We start from the raw sequence: 21,317 nt of genomic DNA on the forward strand, positions 1-21,317 counted from the left end.
GGAATACTTTTTCCATCCCCCCACTTTCAGACTATGTATGTTTTCAGATCTGAAGTGTGTCTCTTATAGGCAGTATATACCTGGATCTTATTTTTTTATCCATTCACCATTATATGTCTTTTGTTTGGAACATTTAATCTATTTAATTTAAAGTATTAATAATTATTAATAGATAGGTACTTATTGCCATGTTTTTAATTGTTTGGGGGTTGTTTTTGTGGTTTTCTTTTTGTTCCTTTTTTTTTCTTTTGCTCTCTTCCCTTGTGATTTGATAACTACCTTTAATGTTATGTTTAGATTCCTTTCTCTGTGTGTGTGTGTGTGTGTGTGTGTGTGTATCTACTATAGATTTTTTGTTTGTGTTACCATGAGTTTTATATATAGCAATCTATCTATCTATATGTATATATATATACACGATTATTTTAAGTTACTGATCTCTTAAGTTCAAACACATTTTATCAACCCTACATTTTTTTTTTTAATAGTGTTTATTTATTTTTTTTTTTTACTTGTTGACAGTTTGCTTTATTTATGGCTGTGTTGGGTCTTCGTTTCCGTGCGAGGGCTTTCTCTAGTTGTGGCAAGTGGGGGCCACTCTTCATCGCGGTGCGCGGGCCTCTCACTATCGCGGCCTCTCTTGTTGCGGAGCACAGGCTCCTGACGCGCAGGCTCAGTAATTGTGGCTCACGGGCCCAGTTGCTCCGCGGCATGTGGGATCTTCCCAGACCAGGACTCGAACCCGTGCGCCCTGCGAACCCGTATGCCCTGCATTGGCAGGCAGATTCTCAACCACTGCGCCACCAGGGAAGCCCCCAACCCTACATTTTTACTTCCCTCCTCCCATGCTTAATGTTTTGTCTTTTAACCTTCCTGCTAGCTTTGTACATGGTTGATTTTTACTTTTACTGTATATTTGTTTTTACCAATGAGCATTTTCCTTTCATAAGTTTCATATTTCTAGTTTCTTTTCTGCTTAGGAAGTCCCTTTAACCTTTCTTGTAAAGCTGGTTTGGTGGAGCTGAACTCTTTCAGCTTTTGCTTGTCTGTAAACTTTTGATCTCTCCATCAAATCTGAATGATAGCCTTGCTGGGTAGAGTATTCTTGGTTGTAGATTTTCCCTTTCATCACCTTAAATATATCATGCCACTCCCTCTGGCCTTGCAGAGTTTCTGCTAAAAAGTCAGCTGATTGCCTTAAGGGAGTTCCCTTGTATGTAACTTGTTGCTTTTCCCTTGTTGCTTTAATATTCTCTCTTTATCTTTAATTTTTGTTATTTTAATTACAATGTGTCTTGGTGAGGTCCTCTTTGGGTTGATCCTGTTTGGGACTCTCTGTGCTTCCTGGACTTGGATATCTGTTTCCTTTCCCAGGTTAAGGAAGTTTTCACCTATTATATCTTCAAATATGTTTCCTGCCCCTTTCTTCTCCTTTTGGGACCCTTATAATTCAAATATTAGTATGATTGATGTTGTCTCAGAAGTCTCTTAAACTGTCCTCATTTCTTTTTATTCCTTTTTCTTTCTTCTGTTCAGCTTCAGTGATTTCTGCTACTATGACTTACAGTGTGCTGATCTGTTCTTCTGTATCATCTAATCTACTGTTGATTCCTTCTAGTGTATTTTTTATTTCAGTTATTGTAGTCTTCTCTCTGTTTGGTTCCTCTTTATATTTTCTAACTCTTTGTTAAAAACTTCTAGTTTCTCACTCTGTTCATCCTTTCTTCTCCTGAGTTCTTTGAGCCCCTTTATTATACTCACTCAAATAGCATAAATAAATGTCATTATCAAAATAATAAAAATTGAACAGTCTCAGTAAGATGTAAAGAAGTACATGCCTAAATATAGTCCTTAATTGTCCTCAATTATTCCTACCTAATGTTGGCTCTGCCCAATCTGGACTTGAGTAGGAATGTTTCAATCACCCTGAACTGTTTCTAAGACATAGGTAGTTTCAGAGTTTCAACAATTCTACCAGAGAGAGAGAGAGAGAGAGGGCACCAATCAGCGGTCATCAGCTTTCTCTCTACCTGTCTATACTGCCTTTTCTCATCTTCTCACTCAAAGTAAAATCTGCCTTTTTCTCCATGTGATGCCAAAAGACAAAGACCACAGTCACATAACTTGTCCCCTTTCCAGCAGCAAGAACCCACATGTTTCTGCCAGAGGGAAAAATATAGGAGAAGACTTGTATAAAGACTAGGCAGCAAGATTTTAAAATAGAAATATAAAGTGGTTCTTATTACAGAGGGTGTCTAGAACACAGTCTCATCCAGATTTCATGGCTTCTTATCAGTGTTCTCTTTATCCCTAATCAGATTAAACCATGTGGCTGGGAGAAGGGAAGATATACTGAGCTATGACATGGTAGTTAGAAAGAAGAAAATAAACCAGCACACATTCGTACTTTTCTGGGTAATTCAATTAGAATGGAGAGAAATGCAAGAGAAACAGAAGAACTGAAGGTAAATTGGTAACACACACTGCGTGTGGTATGATGCTTGCAGAGAAAATGAGAGGTTGCTTCTCAATTCTCTCCTTGACACGGAAATGCTGATGCTGTTGTATTTTGATAATAACACCTAATTTATCCCATGTTGTCAGGTAATGAAGTGCTCCACAAACAACACATTCCCTTATGTCATTTATCAGTGAAACATTTTTTATTTTTTAATTGTTTTAAACTTAAAAAAAATTTTTACTAACGTATAGTTTATTTGCAATTTTGCATTAGTTTCAGGTGTACAACAATGTGATTCAGGTTTATATATATAAAAGGCTTTGGCCATGAGCTCTGGAGCTCTCACCAGAAGATAGAAAAGGGAGGAATTCCCAAAGGAGGATGTGTGGGGCCTGAAGGGGGCTGCTGGAAAATGAACAAGAGGAGGAGAGACAAAGGGAGGTCAGGAGACAGGGAGCTGCTAGTGGTCTCAGCCTGGCAGGGTCCTCTGCTTAGTGGCAAAGGTCATGCCTTTTGTCCCCCCCACTGCTGTGCTCTGAGATGTGCCCTGCGCTTCAGGGGTTCAGCCGATCTGGAGAGTCAGGGAAGCTTGAGAAAGGAAGGTATTGCCTCCTGAAGCCCCCAGGCTGATATGGAGCTGAGGGTCCACTGCCTTCTCCCTGCTCCTGCCCCACATTGTGAAAGTGTCTTGTCAATGCCTCCTGGTCACCAGCAGCCACGGGCAGAGGACATTCCAGGTCTAAGGGACTGGGAGGCTTATTCCCAGTCCTCCTCAATCTCCCTGCCCTACACACTCACCCCCATGGGCTAGTGAGGACCGCCCTGCAGAACAGAAAGTGAGGGACCTGCTTCTAGACTTGTATCTGCTTTTAGTTTCCAGATTCCTCCCTCATTGTCAAGAGGTCAGCGGTGAATTCCGACTCTGTTCATTAAAAAGGATGAGGCACTTAAGCAGTTGTTTTTAGCCAAAGATATCTAATCCTGATCACGAAGAGACATCAGACAAACGCACATTTTATAAAACAGATGGCCTGTATTCCTCAAATATGTCTGAGATTAAAGGAATCTAATGAAGTACTTGGTCCTGGGTTGGATGCTATACCCAAAAGTATTGCTTTATAAGCCAACTGGACAATTGATGAAATTTGAAAGCAGACTGTGGATAAGGTGATAGTATTATACTGATGTTGAATTTCCTGAATTTGGTCATTATACTGGGGTTATATAAGAGAACATACTTGTTTTTATGGAATACACTACAATATTAGGGGGCGAAGGGACATGATATACACAACTCCTTTGGAATAGTTGAGACAGGTATATGCACAAGCACACACACATACATTCATAAAGAACGGTAAAGCAAATGTTATAAAATGTTGCCAAGTTGATACACGGTAGATGGGAGTTCTTTGTACTATTGCAACTTTTCTGAGTTTGAAATTCTTTCAAAGTAAAAAGAAAAATGTCAACCCAAGCAGTACAAGGCAGTAATATTATAAATCTGATCCCATGGACCTAGTGCAGGAAAGAATAATATTCATGTTTGGTTTCAAAAAAAATGGTATCACAGGAATTCTCATTCCTGCTAGTAAGCAGTGTTTCTTGAAAACACTTGAGACTTTAAAATGCTTTTATACTCAGATCCTGTAATGGAATTCTTAAAAATTCATCCTGAAGATAAAAATCAGAGATGGAGACAGAGATATCTGTATAAGAATATTCCCTACGATATTATTTACAGTGGAGAAAAACAGCGCCATATAAATGTCCAACCATAGGAAAATGGTAAATTAAAGGGTAGTACATCTATACATCAGAATACTGTGTGGCATTTAAAGCTGTGTTTTCAAAAACTATTGTTTTCCCTGCCCACCTCCCAGTCTTCTGCACAATATAAATTCTCCCCTGGTCTCCTCTAGAATCAAGGCCTGGCTTGAACCCCAGTCTTGCTGTTTCTGATGGTAGCATCCTGCCTAACTCTAGCCAGTGTCCCATTTCCTGGGACGATGGATCAGTTGTGACCTACAACCTTGATGGAGCCCGTGGGCTAGACTAAGGACCAAATGAAAGACTCTTTTTTTTTTTTTAATTGAAGTATAGTTGATTTACAATGTTGTGTTTGTTTCTGGTGTACAGCACAGTGATTCATTTATACATATATATATTCTTTTTTCATATTCTTTTCCATTATGGTTTATTACAGGATATTGAATATAGTTCTCTGTGCTATACAGTAGGTCCTTTTTTTGTTTATTTTATATATAGTATAGTGTGTATCTGCTAACCCCAAACTCTTAATTTATCCCTCTCCCACCCCCTTTCCCTCCTTACAACCACCAGTCTGTTCTCTATGTCTGTGATTCTGTTTCATAGATAGGTTCATTTGTGTCATATTTATTTATTTATTTATTTATTTTTGGCTGCGTTGGAGCTTCACTGATGCGTGCAGGCTTTCTCTAGTTGCGGCGAGTGGGGCTACTCTTCTTTGTGGTGCATGGGCTTCTCATTGCAGTGGCTTCTCTTGTTACGGAGCATGGGCTCTGGGCGTGTGGGCTTTAGGAGTTGTGGCTCATGGGCTTAGTTGCTCCACAGCATGTGGGATCTTCCCGGACCAGTGCTTGAACCCATGTCCCCTGCATTGGTAGGCAGATTCTTAACCACTGTGCCACCAGGGAAGTCCCTGTTTCATATTTTAGATTCCACATATAAGTGATATCATATGGCATTTGTCTTTCTCTTTCTGACTTACTTCACTTAGTATGATAATCTCTAGGTCCATCCATGTTGCTATAAGTGGCATTATTTCATTGCTTTTTTATGGCTGAGTAGTATTCCATTGTATATATGTACCACATCTTCTTTATCTGTTCATCTGTTGATGGACATTTAGGCTGCTTCCATGTCTTGGCTATTGTAAATAATGCTGCTATGAACATTGGGGTGCATGTATCTTTTAGAATTAAGGTTTTCATTTTTTCTGGATATACGCCCAGAATTGGGATTGCTGGATCATTTGGCAACGCTATTTTTAGTTTTTTAAGGAACCTCCATACTGTTCTCCATAATGGCTGCACCAATTTACATTCTCACCAATAGTGTAGGATGGTTCGCTTTTCTCCACACCCTCTCCAGCATTTATTGTTTGTAGACTTTTTAATCATGTCCATTCTGACCGGTGCAAATGAAAGACGCTTGCTCCCGACATCGACCACCTGAACCAGCAGCTCTTGTTCCTGAATCTCCTGTATTCCTCTTGATTCCACCCTTCGTGTGTAAGCTTTGTATAAGCTTTCCCGTTCTTTCTGGCATCTGTTCTGATCTTCTCTCCTGGATTCTTGTTAGCATCAGCCAGGACTCAAAACTCTGCCCCAGCTTCTTCCCCATTTGTTCTGCTCTGCCAGCTAAGTGCCTTCCTAACAGACAGCTCTCAGTTATGTTCTTCAGGCAGTTAACAAACAGCCCCACTGCCAGTGCCAGCTCCGACTAACTTACTAAGCTTTGGCTGGAGTCAACTCTACACCTCCTGTTAGCAATGAGGTAATTTTATTTGGGAAAAACTAAGATTTGGAGGAGAGAGATATAAATCCAACAAGATGTTAGTCTGCAGACCTCACTTTGCACAGAGGTTATTTAGAAGTGTGTTGTTTACTTTCCAAATATTTGGAGATTTTCCAGATTTCTTTCTGTTATTGATTTCTAATTTAATTCCACTGTGGTCAGGGAATAAACTCTGTATGATTTCAATACTTTTAAACTTATTGGGACTTGTTTTGTGGATCAGGATAGGGTCTATCTCGGTAAATGTTCCAAGTACACCAAAATGAATGTGTACTCTGATGCCGTTGAGTAGAATGCTCTATAAATACCAATTTATAATGTTGGTTGCTACGTTATTCAAGTATTCTATATCCTTTCTGAGTTTCTCTACTTGTTCTATCAACTAACAAGAGGGGGTATTGAAATATCTAACTGTAATTGTGGATTTGGCTTTTTCTCCTTTGAGGTCTATCAGCTTTTGCTTCATGTACTTTGAAACTGTTTGTGGTGTACAGTTAGGATTGTTATATACTCTTGATGAATTAACCATTATGTCACTGTTCAATGACTCTCTTTATCCCTGAAATCAATACTTTGTCTGATATTAATATAGCAACTCTAACTTTATGTTAGGATTTGAAGTATGTATTTTCTATCTTTTTACTTTCAACCTACTTGTGTCTTTATATTTAAAGTGGGTTTCTTCCCCTTTCTGAGAGCTTCATGATGGTGAATCATACTTCCACTTGCCACCATGCCAGGCCCCATGCCCTACAAGGACATAGCTCCATTATTCAGGACCTTGCCTTATATATCTCTTCATTTGGCTATTGATTTGTGTCCTTTTTTAATAAATCAGTAATCTAGTGAGTAATAAAATAAATAAATAAAGTGTGTTTCTTGTAGGCAACACATAGTTGGGTCTTGCTTTTTTCAATCCAATATGATAATCTCTGCCTTTTAATTAGTGTTTTAGGTCAGTTACATTTAATGTAATGATTTATATGGTTGGGTTTAAATCTACCATCTGGCTATGTGTTTCTATTTTACCATCTTTTATTTGTTCCTTTGGTCCTTTTCCTGCCTTTTTTAGGATTATTCAAGTATTTTTAATATTACATTTTACTGCCTTTAGCAGCTTATTAGACATATCTTTCTTCTGTGTTTCTAGTAATTACTCTTGGGTTTATAGTATACATCTTTAACTTATCACACTCTATCTTCAAGTAATATTATATCACTTTAGATATAAAATCCTTACAATATATTCCATTTCTCCTTTCCTGGCCTTGTGCTGTTATCATACTGATACATTTTACTTCTACACGTTATAAACCCTGTGGTACACTGTTCTTTTTGCTTTAAACAATATTTTAAATCTTTCAGAGATGAAAGGAAAGTGATAAAGTCTTATATATTTACCCACACATTTACTATTTCAGTGTACTTCATTTCTCTATGAAGATCAAAAATTCCATCCGGTACCATTATCCTTCTGAATGAAGGACATTCTTTAATATTTCTTTTTCTTAATGTATTTATTTTATTTGTTTATTTTTGGCTGCTTTGGGTCTTCATTGCTGCACACGGGCTTTCTCTAGTTGCAGTGAGTGGGGGGCTACTGTTCGTTTCAGTGCGCATGCTTCTCATTGTGGTGGCTTCTCTTGTTGTGGAGCATGGGCTCTAGGCACGTGGAGTTCAGTAGTTGTGGCACGGGGACTCAGTAATTGTGGCTCATGGGCTCTAGCGCGCAGGCTCAGTAGTTGTGGCACACAGGCTTAGTTGCTCCGCGGCATGTGGGATCTTCCCAGACGAGGGATCGAACCCATGTCCCCTGCATTGGCAGGTGGACTCTTAACCACTGCGCCACCAGGGAAGTCCTCTTTTTTAAAATTAATTTTTATTGGAGTATAGTTGATTTACAATGTTGTGTTCGTTTCTGCTGTACCGCAAAGTGAATCAGTTATACATATACATATATCCACTCTTTTTTAGATATTTTTTCCCATATAGGTCATTACAGAGTATTGAGTAGGGTTCCCTGTGCTATACAGTAGGTTCTTATTAGTTACCTATTAACATTTCTTATAATATGAATCTTCTGGTAATGCATTCATTCAGCTTTTGTATGTCTGACAAAGTCTGTATCACCTGTCTTTTGAAAAATGTTTTTGCTGGGTGTAGAATTCTCGGTTAATGGTTTTGTTTTGTTTGTCCTTTCAGTTCTTTAAAGAGATCATTTCTCTCTCTTCTGGATTGCATTGCCTTTGATGAGAAGTCTGCTGTCATTCTTATCTTTATTCCTCTGTGTTTAATATCTTCCCCCACACACACTGGCTTTATGATTTTCTCTTCATTACTGGTTTTCAGCAATTTTTTTATGGTGTGTCTTGGTGAGATTTTCCTGTTTTCTTGTGCTTGGGATTCACTGAGCATCTTGAATCTTTAACTTTATAGTTTCTATAAAGTTTGGGAAATTCTCAGCCATTGTCCTTGTAAATGTTTTTTTTTTTTCCATATCTGCATCTCTTTCCTATCCTTCTGTGATTCCAGTAACACATATTTTAGGTTGCTTTATGATGTCTCATAATTCACTGATACTCTGTTCTTTTTTTTCTTCAGTTTTTTTCCTCTCTGTGTTTCATTTTGACTGTATTCTGTTATGCTGTCTTCAGGGGCACTCTTCTTTTCTCTCTTTTTTTTTCAGCTTTACTGAGGTAAAATTGACAAAATTGTAAGATACTTGAAGAGTACAACATGATGGTTTGGTATGATTTGATATACATATACATTGTAAAAGGATTTCCTCCATCAAGTAAATTAACTAGCACATCCATCACCTCACATATTTACCTTTTTAAAAAAGTAACCTTTTTTTTTAAACAGCATCTATCCTGCTGTTAATTCCAGCTGAACATTAAATTTTTTTTATCTCGAGAAGTTCAGTTTGGGTCTTTTTCATTTCTTTCATTTCTCTCCTCATTGAGTTTATCTTTTATCCTATCTTCTTGAGCATTTGGAGTAAATTTGTAATAGCCATTTTAATATCCTTGTCTACTAATTCTGTCACCTGAGTCATTTCTGGGTCTGCTTCTACTGATTTTTCTCTTCACTGTGGGTCATATTTCCCTGCTTCCTTGCGTATCTGGTAATTTTTGTTTTGATGTCATACCTTGTGAAATTTCCATTGTTGGGTGCTGGAATTTTTATTCCTTTAAATGCTATCATGTTTCGTTTTGGGATGCAGTTATTTGAAAACAGTTTGATCCTTCTGAAGCTTGTTTTTAAACTTTGTTAGGGGGTGCACAGCAACCTTTAATCTGGGACTATTTTGGCCCCAATATTAAGGCAATATTCTTCTGAGAACTCTACTTGACACCCCATGTGTATGAGAGTCTTTCCACCAAGGCTGCCTCTAGCTTGATGTGAGATTTAGGTATTTTTCTGGCTGCTCCTTTCCAGTGGTTCTTTCTGGGCAGTTGCATGTGCTAGTCAGTACTCAGTTAAGATTCAAGGGAAACCTGCTTCATACCTCTGGAGCTTTCTGTACATCTCTTTTCTTCATGGTACTCACCCTGTGAATTCTAACCACCTTGGACTCGCCAAACTCTGAACTCTGTCTCAACTCAGGGAGACCTGAGGCTCTGTCTGGATTCTGCCTTCCTGTATTGTGGCCTGGAAACTCTATTCAGGCAGCAGAATGGGCAATTGTAGGGCTCACCTTTTTGGTCTCCCTTCTGGCAGGGATCCTGGTCCCGCACTATTATTTTCTCCTACCTGAAAACCGTTGTTTCATAAATCTTGCTTGGTTTTTTTTTTTTAGTGGCTTAAGGCCAGAGGGTAAATCTGGTCCCTGTTACTCAAGCATGGCTGGAAGTAGAAGTCATCCACATTCCTCACTTGAAATATAAAAAGTGAAACTATGCAAACTGCAATGGAACTGTATGTGTTTAGAATTTTTAAATGAAAATGAAGCACTGAGACCCACCTACATGGATGAATCATTTTTTATCTTACTCAGGGAAAAAAAAATCCCACCAAAATAAGAAGGGAAGAATTTAAAAATCCTAGAATTTTAAAGACGCAAAAGATTTAAAAACCATCCAGGTCATCTCCCTCATTTGGTATATGAGAAAATGAAATCTGAGAGATGTTAAGGAATTGTCAAAAGTCATATTAGTAGTGGGAAGAGCTGGGATTAGCCAAGTATCGCAATAAACAAGCCATTAAACCATGCCACTTCTGTTCTGCCCCCAAATAATAACCATTTATCAAATAGTCTTGAGTACAGTGTGTCAAAAGCATTCTTTTTTTTTTTTTTTTTTTTTTTTTTTGCGGTACGCGGGCCTCTCACCGTTGTGCCTCTCCCGTTGCGGAGCACAGGCTCCGGACGCGCAGGCTCAGCGGCCATGGCTCACGGGCCCAGCCGCTCCGCGGCATGTGGGATCTTCCCGGACCGGGGCACGAACCCGCGTCCCCTGCATCGGCAGGCAGACTCTCAACCCCTGCGCCACCAGGGAAGCCCCCAAAAGCATTCTTGAAAGCATTATTTTAAACTTTCTGGCACCCCTAGTAGTTTCAAGGTAGGTATTACTGTTTTCATATTTTAGAGATAAATAGCCTGAAGCTGAGGGAGTTTAAATGATTTGTGATTCTCGGGGGTTCTTGAAATACTTCTGGGGTCTGGTAGGTCAAACTCTTTTTATACTAGAATTAGGACGTTTTTTGCCTTTTTCTTTTTACCATGTTGACCCTTACATGGAAGGTTTAAAAACAAAGATAGTAAAACCACTTGCACCTTAGCATGAACCAAGGCAATGCCACCAAACTATTCTAGTAACTATTGTATTTCTCACTATTCTGCACTTGCAGTTAAAACAAAAAAAGGCCAGTTTCACTTTCAAATGTTCTTACTGAAATACTATGTTATTAATTCTATTCATTATTGACCCTTAAGTAGATGCCAATTTATGTGACAGAATGGGGAGTACACTTAAAGCCCTCCTACTGCCTCAAAGAAAAGCACTTGTATGGTTCAGTTGTGAGTTGAACTTGACAGTATTTTCATGGAACATCATTTTTGTTTGAAATGGCATTTGACAGACAAACTATGGTTAATCATACTTAGTTATATGGTGGACATTTTCTTGAAAATGAACAAAAGGAAACTATCACTTCAAAGAAAACAGCTGACAGTATTTGTTGCCAATGATAAGCTGAACTTTTAGGGGAAAATGGATATTTATAAAACTTGTATCTTCCACCACGAGCTTGACAGATTCCCAGTACTTCAAAACTTTCCTGGTGAAGTTGGTGGAGATATCAACAAATATGATTTTTAGTATTATATAGTGAAATGTCAACATTTGGAAGGTCTGCTTAACCCAGTGAATGAATGTTTTCAAAATGACCAACGCCTGACACCACAATTGGTAAAAGATACATTCAGAATATGAGATAGAAATGTATTTTAATGTAACAGGATATAAAAAAAAATTCACCAGTATGATTTCAGATTCCACACTGCAACTAACCTTTAAGAAACTACCACTTGTCAAGACTGTAGTATCAAAGAAGATATCCAGAAATTACCTAAGAGTCTATTAAAAGACTCTTCCGTATTCCACCTCTGTATCTGTGAGACTGTATTTTTTTCATATTCATTGTCCAAAAAGATTGCAACAGATTGAATGCAGAGACAGATAAGGGAATCCAGCTGTCTTCTATTAAGCCAGAGAATAAAGAGATTTGCAGAAGTGTAAAATAATGTCACTCTTCTTCACTAAATTTTTTTGAAAACTTTTCTTCATAAAAATATGTTATTTATGAAAGCATGTAGTGGGTTTATTATTGTCATTTTAAAATGAATTAGTAAATAATTATTTACAATTTTTCTTGGTTTTAATTCTGAGTACAGTATAGATCAACCGATATAACCCACATCAAAAAATCTCTTTAAGGTTCTCAGTAATTTTTAAGAGTGGGGTCCTGAGATCAAAATGTTTGAGAAGTGCTCATTTTAGATAACAATCCTGAGAAGTGGTAAAGCCGGGTCTCTTATCTGTCTGGCTCTCAACCCACAGAACAACCCATGTTGTTTCCATGGCACAATGTTACCTCCTTACCCAAAAGTCTCATCAGTATTAAAAGGGCAAATAGAATTGGGTCCCTAAAGCTTTATTTTGCAATTTTTTCCCCCAATATTTAAGTTTTTCAATGTTTATTTTTGGTGTTTGCTTTTTATTAACCTATAGTTGATATACAATGTTTTGTTAATTTCTGGTGTACAGTAAAGCAATTCAGTTATATATATATATTCTTTTTCATATTCTTTCCATTATAATTTATTACAAGATATTGAATATAGCTCCCTGTACTATACAGTAGGACCTTGTTGTTTATCCTTTTTACTTATAGTACTTTGTACCTGCTAATCTCAAACTCCTAATGTATCCCTCCCCACCCCATTTCCCCTTTGGTAACCATAAGTTTGTTTTCTATGTCTGTGAGTCTGTTTCTGTTTCATAAGTAAGTTCATTTGTATCATATTTTAGATTCCACATATAAGTTTTTTGCTGTTTAGATATTTTTCTCCAGTAAAGCACAAGTTTCTTGTCCCTAAAGCTTTAGACCTTCGTGAGGGTTTCACGATGACTCTTTCTGGCAATAGTAGAAAAATGAAATGATGTTGCTTCGTACTCAGCTTATGACAGAAGTAACAATATACTGAGTTGTCTATAAAGCCCCCCAAAGTTGGGAGGTGTTCTTTATTAGGTTTTAACAAACAGTAGTAAATCTGATTATTTGCCTCCAGGTTTGTATTCCATGGTGCTAAGCCCCAAGAATTAAATCCATGTTTTGGGGGGGCCAGATTTGCTGGGGGACATTCTCAGAAGGAAATCTTGCATGCCCCTACGCAGCAGTGCATTCTCAGCAACCTCCCTCAGGCTCCTGTGCAGCTTCTCCATCTCCTTGTATTCACTTTTGACATCTACAGAAGAGCAGAAAGTAAGCATTAGGAGTTAGTCCTTTTCAGAAACGTCCCCGGAAAACAAATCCCCCGAGAATCCTGTTCTGACCTCGGTCACCTGTCCCAGAATCTGAACTTGAGAATGGAGCTTAGAGATCAGACAGTCCAGTCAATGTGTTTTATAAATAGCTCGATCAAACCAGGCATTCTTGCTCTTATCTTAAGGCTTATCTCAGCATAGGGGGCACCTTGAAAATAAACACAAACCTACCCATAAAAAAGGTCTGGGAAATCACTGAGTCTTTACAAAGGCCTCATAAGTGCTCAGTGGAAGGAGATACAAAGCACACCCCCCACAAAACCTCCCCCAAGTCTTTTCCAGGCATCTCTCTCCTTTTCTGATCTCTCTCCCCACAGCTGTGCCCATCCTAAGGGAATCGGCTCTTACATTTGGCATCTCAGGCTCTTAGCCCATGATCTGCAACCAAATGGTATCCTTTTGATGGTTCATTTTATGTGTCCACTTGTCTGAGCTGTGGTGCCCAGATATTTGGTCAAACATTATTCTGGATGTTTCTGTCAGTATATTTTTGGATGAGCTTTACATTTAAATCAGTGGACTCTGAGTAAAGCAGATTGCCCTCCGCAATGTGGGTGGGCCTCATCTAATCAGATGAAGATCTGACTAAAACAAAAGGCTGGTCTCCCCTGAGCAAGAGGGAATTAATTCTCCAGCAGACTGCTTTTGGACTTGAACTGCAAGTCTTTCTTGTATCTCCAGCCTGCTGGCCTCCCTTATCAGATTTCGGATGCACAAAACTGCCATAGTTGCATGAGCCAATCCCTTAAAATGATCTCTTTCTCTCTCTATATATGGACATACGTATACATTCTATTGGTTCTGTTTCTTTGGAGAACCCTGACAAACACAGTCCGCTTTGAAGGGACACTTCAGACTGACCTTGGGGTTGGCTCTGGCATTGCTCCCGGAAGCCCCTCCATCGCCCTTGGCTCTATATGCCCGGCATCATGACTCAGACCCACCCACCCTGAGCTGGCCAGTGATGGGAGCCAAGACCTTGACCAAGAAGGGAGTCAGGGGCTTCCCTGGTGGCGCAGTGGTTGAGAGTCCGCCTGCCGATGCAGGGGACACGGGTTCGTGCCCCGGTCCGGGAAGATCCCACGTGCCGCGGAGCGGCTGGGCCCGTGAGCCATGGCCGCTGAGCCCGCGCGTCCGGAGCCTGTGCTCCGCAACGGGAGAGGCCACAACAGTGAGAGGCCCGCGTACCGCAAAAAAAAAAAAAAAGGGAGTCAGAACCCTGAGTCTATTTGTCTTTCTCCTGAGTCTAGAAGGTCTCCCTTTTCCTCACTGCCTCTTAAATCGTATTTATCCTTCCAGGCTCCATTCTAGGGCCCAGCTTACTTGAAGCTACCCCAGTGTCCCAGCCCTGAATAACCACTGTCTTCTGCACTGTGGGAATAACAGTCTGGTGCCCAAGTGCATCCCCTCCCTCAGGTTTTTGTTTAAATGTCACATTTCCAGTGAGACCTTCCCTGGCCACCCTGGCCCCTCCTCCAGGACCTCTCTCTCTCCTTCCCTGCTTTATTTTTCTCCATAGCATGTATCGCTCTTTGGCTTGCCACACACTTTATTTATTCTGCTTCCTGTCTACCTTCTGCCCTCTGGATTGTAAGCTCCATGAAGGTGGAGATTTTTGTCTGTACTGGTCACTGCTGTACCCTCAGTACCTAGAACACTGCCCAGCACCTAGGAGGGGGCTGTGGTTTCTCGTAGAGTGAATGCATATGATCTGCTATTGTGATTTACAGTCTTGCACATCTTGTCTTAACAACCAGCTAAGACTCAGAGCAGGCACTGTTTCAGACCTCTTTGGTACCTGGCACAGTACTCCCTACATAGTGTATATTCGCTGGTGATGGGAAGAAAAGGAGACGGTCTTAAATTATGGCAAAGAGTAATTTACATCAAACTCTGGGGAACATTTTCTGTCTGTGAGACCTGGAGAGTCAGGAGACCTTTGACCACTTCGAGGGGGGGGTTCTTAGAAGACACGATTGGGTGACTCTAATCTTAAAACAGGTTCAAGACAGATGGTCATGGGAAAGACCGATACACTGCAGTGCAAGGGTGTCGTATCTCCTTCCCAGAGACCACTAGGAACAGGTTAGACGGCCGTCTCACCAGCCAGAATTGGGAGAGAACGATGATTTCCAAAGAAATACGTTAAGTGCAGGACAGATCTTTAGAAGCGGAAATTGTGGCTTTTTCTTTGGAAATAGCCCTGACCACTTTCACCCTGATGGACTCACCAAAGGCAGCAGCTCTTTTTTTTTCCAAGCAGGCAACTGTGCACATAGTTTAAAACCTAAAAGACCCAGTGCAAAGCGAGTCTCTGCCCTCCCCATTCTCCAGCCTCCAGTTCCCCTCCTTAGAGGCAACCAGTGTGACCAGCTGCTGTATATCCCATGGAGATTTTTCTGCATATACAGACACGTACATATGCTTTTCCTTTTTTCTCTCTCACAAATGGCAACACATTACATGCTTTTTTTTTTTTTTTTTTTTTACTTTACTATATATCTTGGAGCTTGTTTCTTACAGCTACATATAAAGCTGCTTTTTTTTTAACCAGTTGCGAGGTCCTCTACTAGTGGTGTAGCTAAGTGAGCTTAACCATCACGACCCCTAAGTCTATGGACGGATCTCTGAGGTCTTGAGACCATGAACAATGCTGCCCTGAATAACCTTGTGCACGTGCCACTCTGCCATGTATGAGGATATCAGAGGATAAATGCCTAGAAGAAGGATGGCTGGGCCAAAGGATGTGCACATTTTAAATTTTGCTAGCAATTGCCCAGTCGCTGTTTGCACCAGTTTACACTTTCCAGTTTACACCAGGGGACCTGGTGGAGCCCATGGTGTGAAGGGGAGATGGTTGCCTGTACCACATGCCCCTGGTGCTGCATCCCCAGCTTCCTGGTGGATGAAAACAAACCTTCTCCACCACAACCAGAAAATGAGGCTTCTCACGGGAAGATATCAGTCTAAAAGAATGGGTTTATGGAGACACCAGGACAGAGGTATGGATTTGACTTTGCCGCTTTCCAGCTACGGATCCTCAGCACATTATCTAAGTTTCTGCATCTGCAAAATGGAGCAAGAATGCCTGCCCCTGAGGGTGAATGTAAGAATGTGGTGAGCCGTTGTACACAAAACCCGAATATAATGCTTGGTCTCAGCTGGGTGCTCAGCAAAGGAGGGGGCAGTCTTGTTCTTATCATCTCCATCCCTTGCCCTAGAAATTCTTCCTAACTTAATTTCTTTAAATCCAGCAAAGAGCAACCACAGTTTGGGGGGTAGGGGTGTGGCATCATCACCCTTTATGCAAAGGTTGTATGTATTTACCTGCAAGCTCCTTGTAGAGCCCATCCCCCTGGGACGAAGCAAGGGTCAGCATGGTGGTGACGCTGCCCTTCACCTTCTCCGTGATTCCATTCTACACGACAAAGGACGGTCATTCTGTTAGGAGGGCACAGCCTAAGGGAAAGGAATCTCATGAAAGGGACCCCACCCAATCCCCCAGCCAGAGAGTGTTAGCGACTGGGGTTGTCTTTTGGCAACTTTTTCAAAGTTTGCATTTTGGCACATTTTTCAAAGTCAGGTCCAAGGGTGGACCGCTTGAGAACACCCTGGGTGACCAGAGTCATCAGGACAACATTTCTGAGGGGTCCCACCTGCCTTTGTATCTCCTTTCCTAGACTCATGGAAATTGTACCTCTGATGCTGAATGACCAAATCAGGAGTAACGAGGAGGCACAGAGGCGTGGTGGGGGGAGAACAGCCACCGCAGAGACAGAAAAAGAGGCAAAGAGAGGGTCACCGTCCCATTGTCTTATCATGCATTTAGTCACTGCGTAAATGTTTGTTGACCTCCTACATTTCATAATACACCATTAATATATAACTTTCCAACTACCCGAGAAATGTCTTCTTGCTACTCTCAGTCGTTCTATCAACTAAAACCAGTTTTCCTCTTCTAAGCATCTCTTGCCTCCCGTTGAAAAACACTGGACTCTCCACTAGCCTGACAGAGCCTAGTTTTGAACCTGCATCTCCTGACTCCAAGTCTTATGGTCTTTTCTTCAATGCACCAGGCTGGGAACCCAAAGCTCTAATCTCGGCTGCATCTGTGAACCTTCTTCTAGTACCTCAGGCCCTTGGCCTCAGCTTCCTTGTTTGTGAGATCAGAGAATGGGAACCCTCTGCGGTCTTGCCCAGTTTCACCTTCCTGCGTGGTTGTCACTTAAGATACGTTTGTACATGCTCAACGTGCTAATCATTTTTCCGTGGAATTGTTTTCTTGGGTACCTTAAGGGCCGGTTTTTAAACATTCAGTGGGGATTGGCAACTGTAGAGTTTGGCAAATTTTCTGCAGGTGTTTGTAGTTGGTGGTAATATGTTAAATGATGGAAACTAAACCACGCCTGGTAAATGAGATACCTCTTAGCCTGGTCCAAGAGATATTACATGCCTTGTGTTGTGGAGAAATGTATTTTCCATAACGGTGGTGAAGCGGGGAGAGGAGATTGTGCAGAAGCAGGTTTCAGGAAGCAGGCTGGTTCAGAGGTGGACGGAAATAGCAAGGAGCCGGGGTCCTCAGGAGGTTGGGAGAGAGTCAGCTAAGCCTGGACTGAGGCTCATGAATTTGCAAACCCTATTGGCTTAGGGCCTGGGGTGGGTGGGGGGCAGCCAGCAGTACCTTGGACTAAAACAAAGAATTTATATTACTTGGGGAGGGGTTGGCTAGCTAAGAGACCCAGGGCTGGGATAAGATCATCCAAGCGTACTTGACAGAAGCACTTAGGTTTGGGGAAACTGTTAGGAACTGTCTTCTGAGATAGACAGCGTCACACCTAAATCTATGCCAGGGACTGTAACAGACTGACCTATAATAGTTGACTGGCATTTATCTATCGGTATTTTATGTAGACAAGTCATTTTCCCTCATTTAAAAAAAAAATCTGTCTTAAGATTATGCTATTGCTGGAGCCAGGTTATCTGGTCCCAAATCCCCGCTCTGTAACTTACTAGCTGTGTGACCTCTTGATACACCTCTCTTTGCCTCCGTTTTCTCATCTGTAAAATGGGAACAATAATAGTATACTTCACAGAGTTGCTGGGGATTCAATGAACTCATGTTTGTGAAGAGCTTAGGATCCCCTCTAGATATTACAGTTGTCCTAGTGATGACTCAGTAAAGAGGAAAGAGGCAGGAGAGGGCTGGAGGGGCTGCATTTCTGAAGCCACGGTCTCAGAGAGAAGCCCGAGCCAGCATGTGGTGGCAGTGGAGGCTGGCCTCCTCCCCAGAATCATGGCCATCGGTTGGGCACTCTCTAGAGAAGGCATCCGGCTCTATTTGGGCCCAAACAACTACTACTTCTTCTGTCTTCTGTACCTGCTTCCTGTGCTCCCCCAGGAGCCTCTTTGGGACTGGAATTCAAACCATGGATGTCAAATACCTTCAGCTGGTGAAATTGGTGCTGCATCCTTTCTTGAGCCCGTTCGAACATGCCCTCGTCCACCTGCCGGTCCAGCCCTCTTCTGAGGACATCTTTCATTCTTTCACATGCTTTTTTGCCCGTGATCTGAGCTACCTCTGGCAAAAATGATAGTCACAGTCACAGCACAGCAAGGACTTGCTTAGAGACCTTTAGCACCAGAAAGACAGACAAGCAAACAGGGACTTCCCTGGTGGTGCAGTGGTTAAGAATCTGCCTGCCAATGCAGGGAACACAGGTTCAAGCCCTGGTCCGGGAAGATCCCACATGCCGCAGAGCAACTAAGCCAGTGCACCACAACTACTAAGCCTGTGCTCTACAGCCCACGAGCCACAACTACTGAAGCCCACGTGCCACAACTAGTGAAGCCCGCACGCCTAGAGCCCGTGCTCTGCAACAAGAGAAGCCGCTGCCATGAGAAGCCCGTACACCACAGTGAAGAGTGGCCCCCGCTCACCACAACTAGAGAAAGCCTGCGCGCAGCAACGAAGACCCAACGCAGCCAAAAATAAATAAATAAATTTATTTTAAAAATAAAAAATAAATTTAAAAAGCACATTTAAAAAAAGACAAGCAAACAAACTATACACACACATACACACACATATGTATTATACATACCTACCTACATACACATATATATTCATACATGTAGCACCATTTTCTACACCGTGGAAATAGAATAACATGATACAAAACACTAACTCAATATTTAGATCATTTTCATGTTGAAAATCTAATGAGTGAATTAAGCAGAAGCTTCCAAAATTCCAAACTCACCCGCCCACCCCAGAAAAAAAAACAGTGGGACCACCAAACCAAGAAAAAGTTGGAAAGTGAGTTTACAAATACTTAAAGAAAATAAGGATGAGAATTGGATAATGGATTTTATAGTTTAATTAGCTGAGATGCAGCACGGAGAGGAGAAGCAAGATGTCTAGATAAAGGGTGGACAGAAAGAACTAGAAACACACAGATAGAAATGGGTCATGACTGACCTCTCCCCACACCCTTGCAATTGTTTGGTTTTAATTTGTAGAGCAAGAGTGTTATGGGGACTCAGGACACAGGAGGACAAATACTTTGAAGGGGGAGCAGCAGACTAGGATGCTAAAGGAGCCGACAGACCCCGGAGGAGGTGGAAAAGTTACTCTCGGGGGCCCACCTTCGTAACAGGGCTTCAGGTCGTTCTGAACAGAGGTGCTGAGAGATTCATAAATCCTCCTCTTCCTTCTGAGGATGTGTCCCTCCAGGCCTCCCAGGATGGCGCTTATCTGAGAATCCACGTTAACAAAAAGCCATTTGTGACAATCCCTTAATAGAAGCAGGGCAGGGGTTCCCGTGTACTGCCACCGCCTCCTCTGCCCTGTATTATCGTTGGCTGTTCACACGTCTCCGCCACTGTGAACTCCTCACAAGCAGGAACTTTATCTGAAGCACTTTTATATCCCCAAGTGCTTCCCACGGTGCCGGGCACCTCAGAAAACTCGATAACTATTTGCAGAGTTGAACTCGGGTGCATGCGAGCTGCTGGGATGGGGCATTTGGGGGAGGGCGGGGGAGGCACAGGCGATTTCTCTAGTGTTACCCTGTAATTTGGGCTGGGCCTGTGCTGTGGACTGAATAGTCACGTTCCCCCAGATTCTTCTGTTGAAATCTTAAACCCCGATGTGATGGCATTAGGAGGTGGGACCTTTGGAGGTGATTATGTCTTAAGGAGGGAGCCCTCCCCATTGGGATGATTCCCCTTATAGACAGGACCCCAGAGAGCTCCTCTGCCCCATCTGCCATGTAAGCACACAGCAAAAAGATGGCCACTCGTGAACCAGGAAGCAGGCCCAACCGGACACCAAACCTGCCTGCGCCTTGATCTTATACTTCCAGTTCCAGAACTGTGAGAAGTAAATTTCTGCTGTTTGTAAGCTGCCTGGTCTACGGTATTTGTTACAGCAGCCCAAACAGGCTAAGACAGCCTGGACTAAGCAAATGAGTCCCAGACAAGAGTCTTGAGGCCTCAAAGCTAAAAAATGATCTGCAGAAAAAGACTCTTCTTTAAACTTCACCGCTGTGGATAATACTTCATGATATTGGCAAAAATGATAAAGGAGTCAGTGAGAATGTTACAGGTGGGTTCAAATGTTTATACTTCTAAGGATTCTTTGAAGATTCTTCTTGGGAACTGGGGCTACTTGACCATCTCAGCATTTACTCTTCCTTTCTTCTCAGTGGGACAAAGCTTGCTACGTCTGTAGCAGACTCAGGACTGCTTCTCTTTGCCCCATCCCACTATGTTCTGTATCCCACGGTGCCTGCTATAAGGTCCATCCAGACCCTGGACACTCCAGGGAAACAGGTGGGAAAAGACAGGCAACCTCCAAAATCCTGCTGCGAAGAAAACCACTACCCAACCTCGCTGCCCCCTTCACTTTATAAGGATCTTACCTCCTGGATCAGGAAACTCTTTTTATAGCTATCATATTTCCAGCCATTTCTTATCCCAATTTCCGTCATCTTCTCCTGCAGAGAGTGCTTAAAAGCATCTATGTGGGGCATCAGAGCTGAGCCATCACTGGGCTTCCCAGACCTACAGGGGAAAGCACGATAAAATGTTAAGAGACAACGGTGGCTATGGTGGGGTTAAAACAAAGAGGAAACTAGCTGGTATTCTTTTACTCATTTTTAAGAGAAGGAGGACGAGATCTAACAATTACAAAATTCCTATAATGAAGTCCGTGCAATGATGTCCATTTTACAGATGAGAAAGCT

At 41.6% G+C, this 21,317-nt stretch overlaps 1 protein-coding gene across 1 annotated transcript in view; it reads right to left on the reverse strand.

Annotated features, from left to right (window-relative positions):
• Positions 1-12,846: 12,846 nt before the first annotated feature.
• NUGGC (nuclear GTPase, germinal center associated) overlaps positions 12,847-21,317 on the reverse strand; it is a gene marked incomplete at both ends in the record, with an annotated part of 41,092 nt that continues 32,621 nt past the window's right edge. The window contains 5 exons of the mRNA XM_082656934.1: positions 12,847-12,992; positions 16,399-16,489; positions 18,513-18,649; positions 19,717-19,825; positions 20,994-21,135. Of these exons, the coding sequence (XP_082513060.1) occupies positions 12,847-12,992; positions 16,399-16,489; positions 18,513-18,649; positions 19,717-19,825; positions 20,994-21,135 (625 nt within the window). The remainder of the gene's footprint in view (positions 12,993-16,398; positions 16,490-18,512; positions 18,650-19,716; positions 19,826-20,993; positions 21,136-21,317) is intronic.

Source organism: Grampus griseus (genome assembly GCF_964374135.1).
Source record: "Grampus griseus genome assembly, chromosome: 6".
In the NCBI taxonomy this organism is placed as follows: domain Eukaryota; kingdom Metazoa; phylum Chordata; class Mammalia; order Artiodactyla; family Delphinidae; genus Grampus; species Grampus griseus.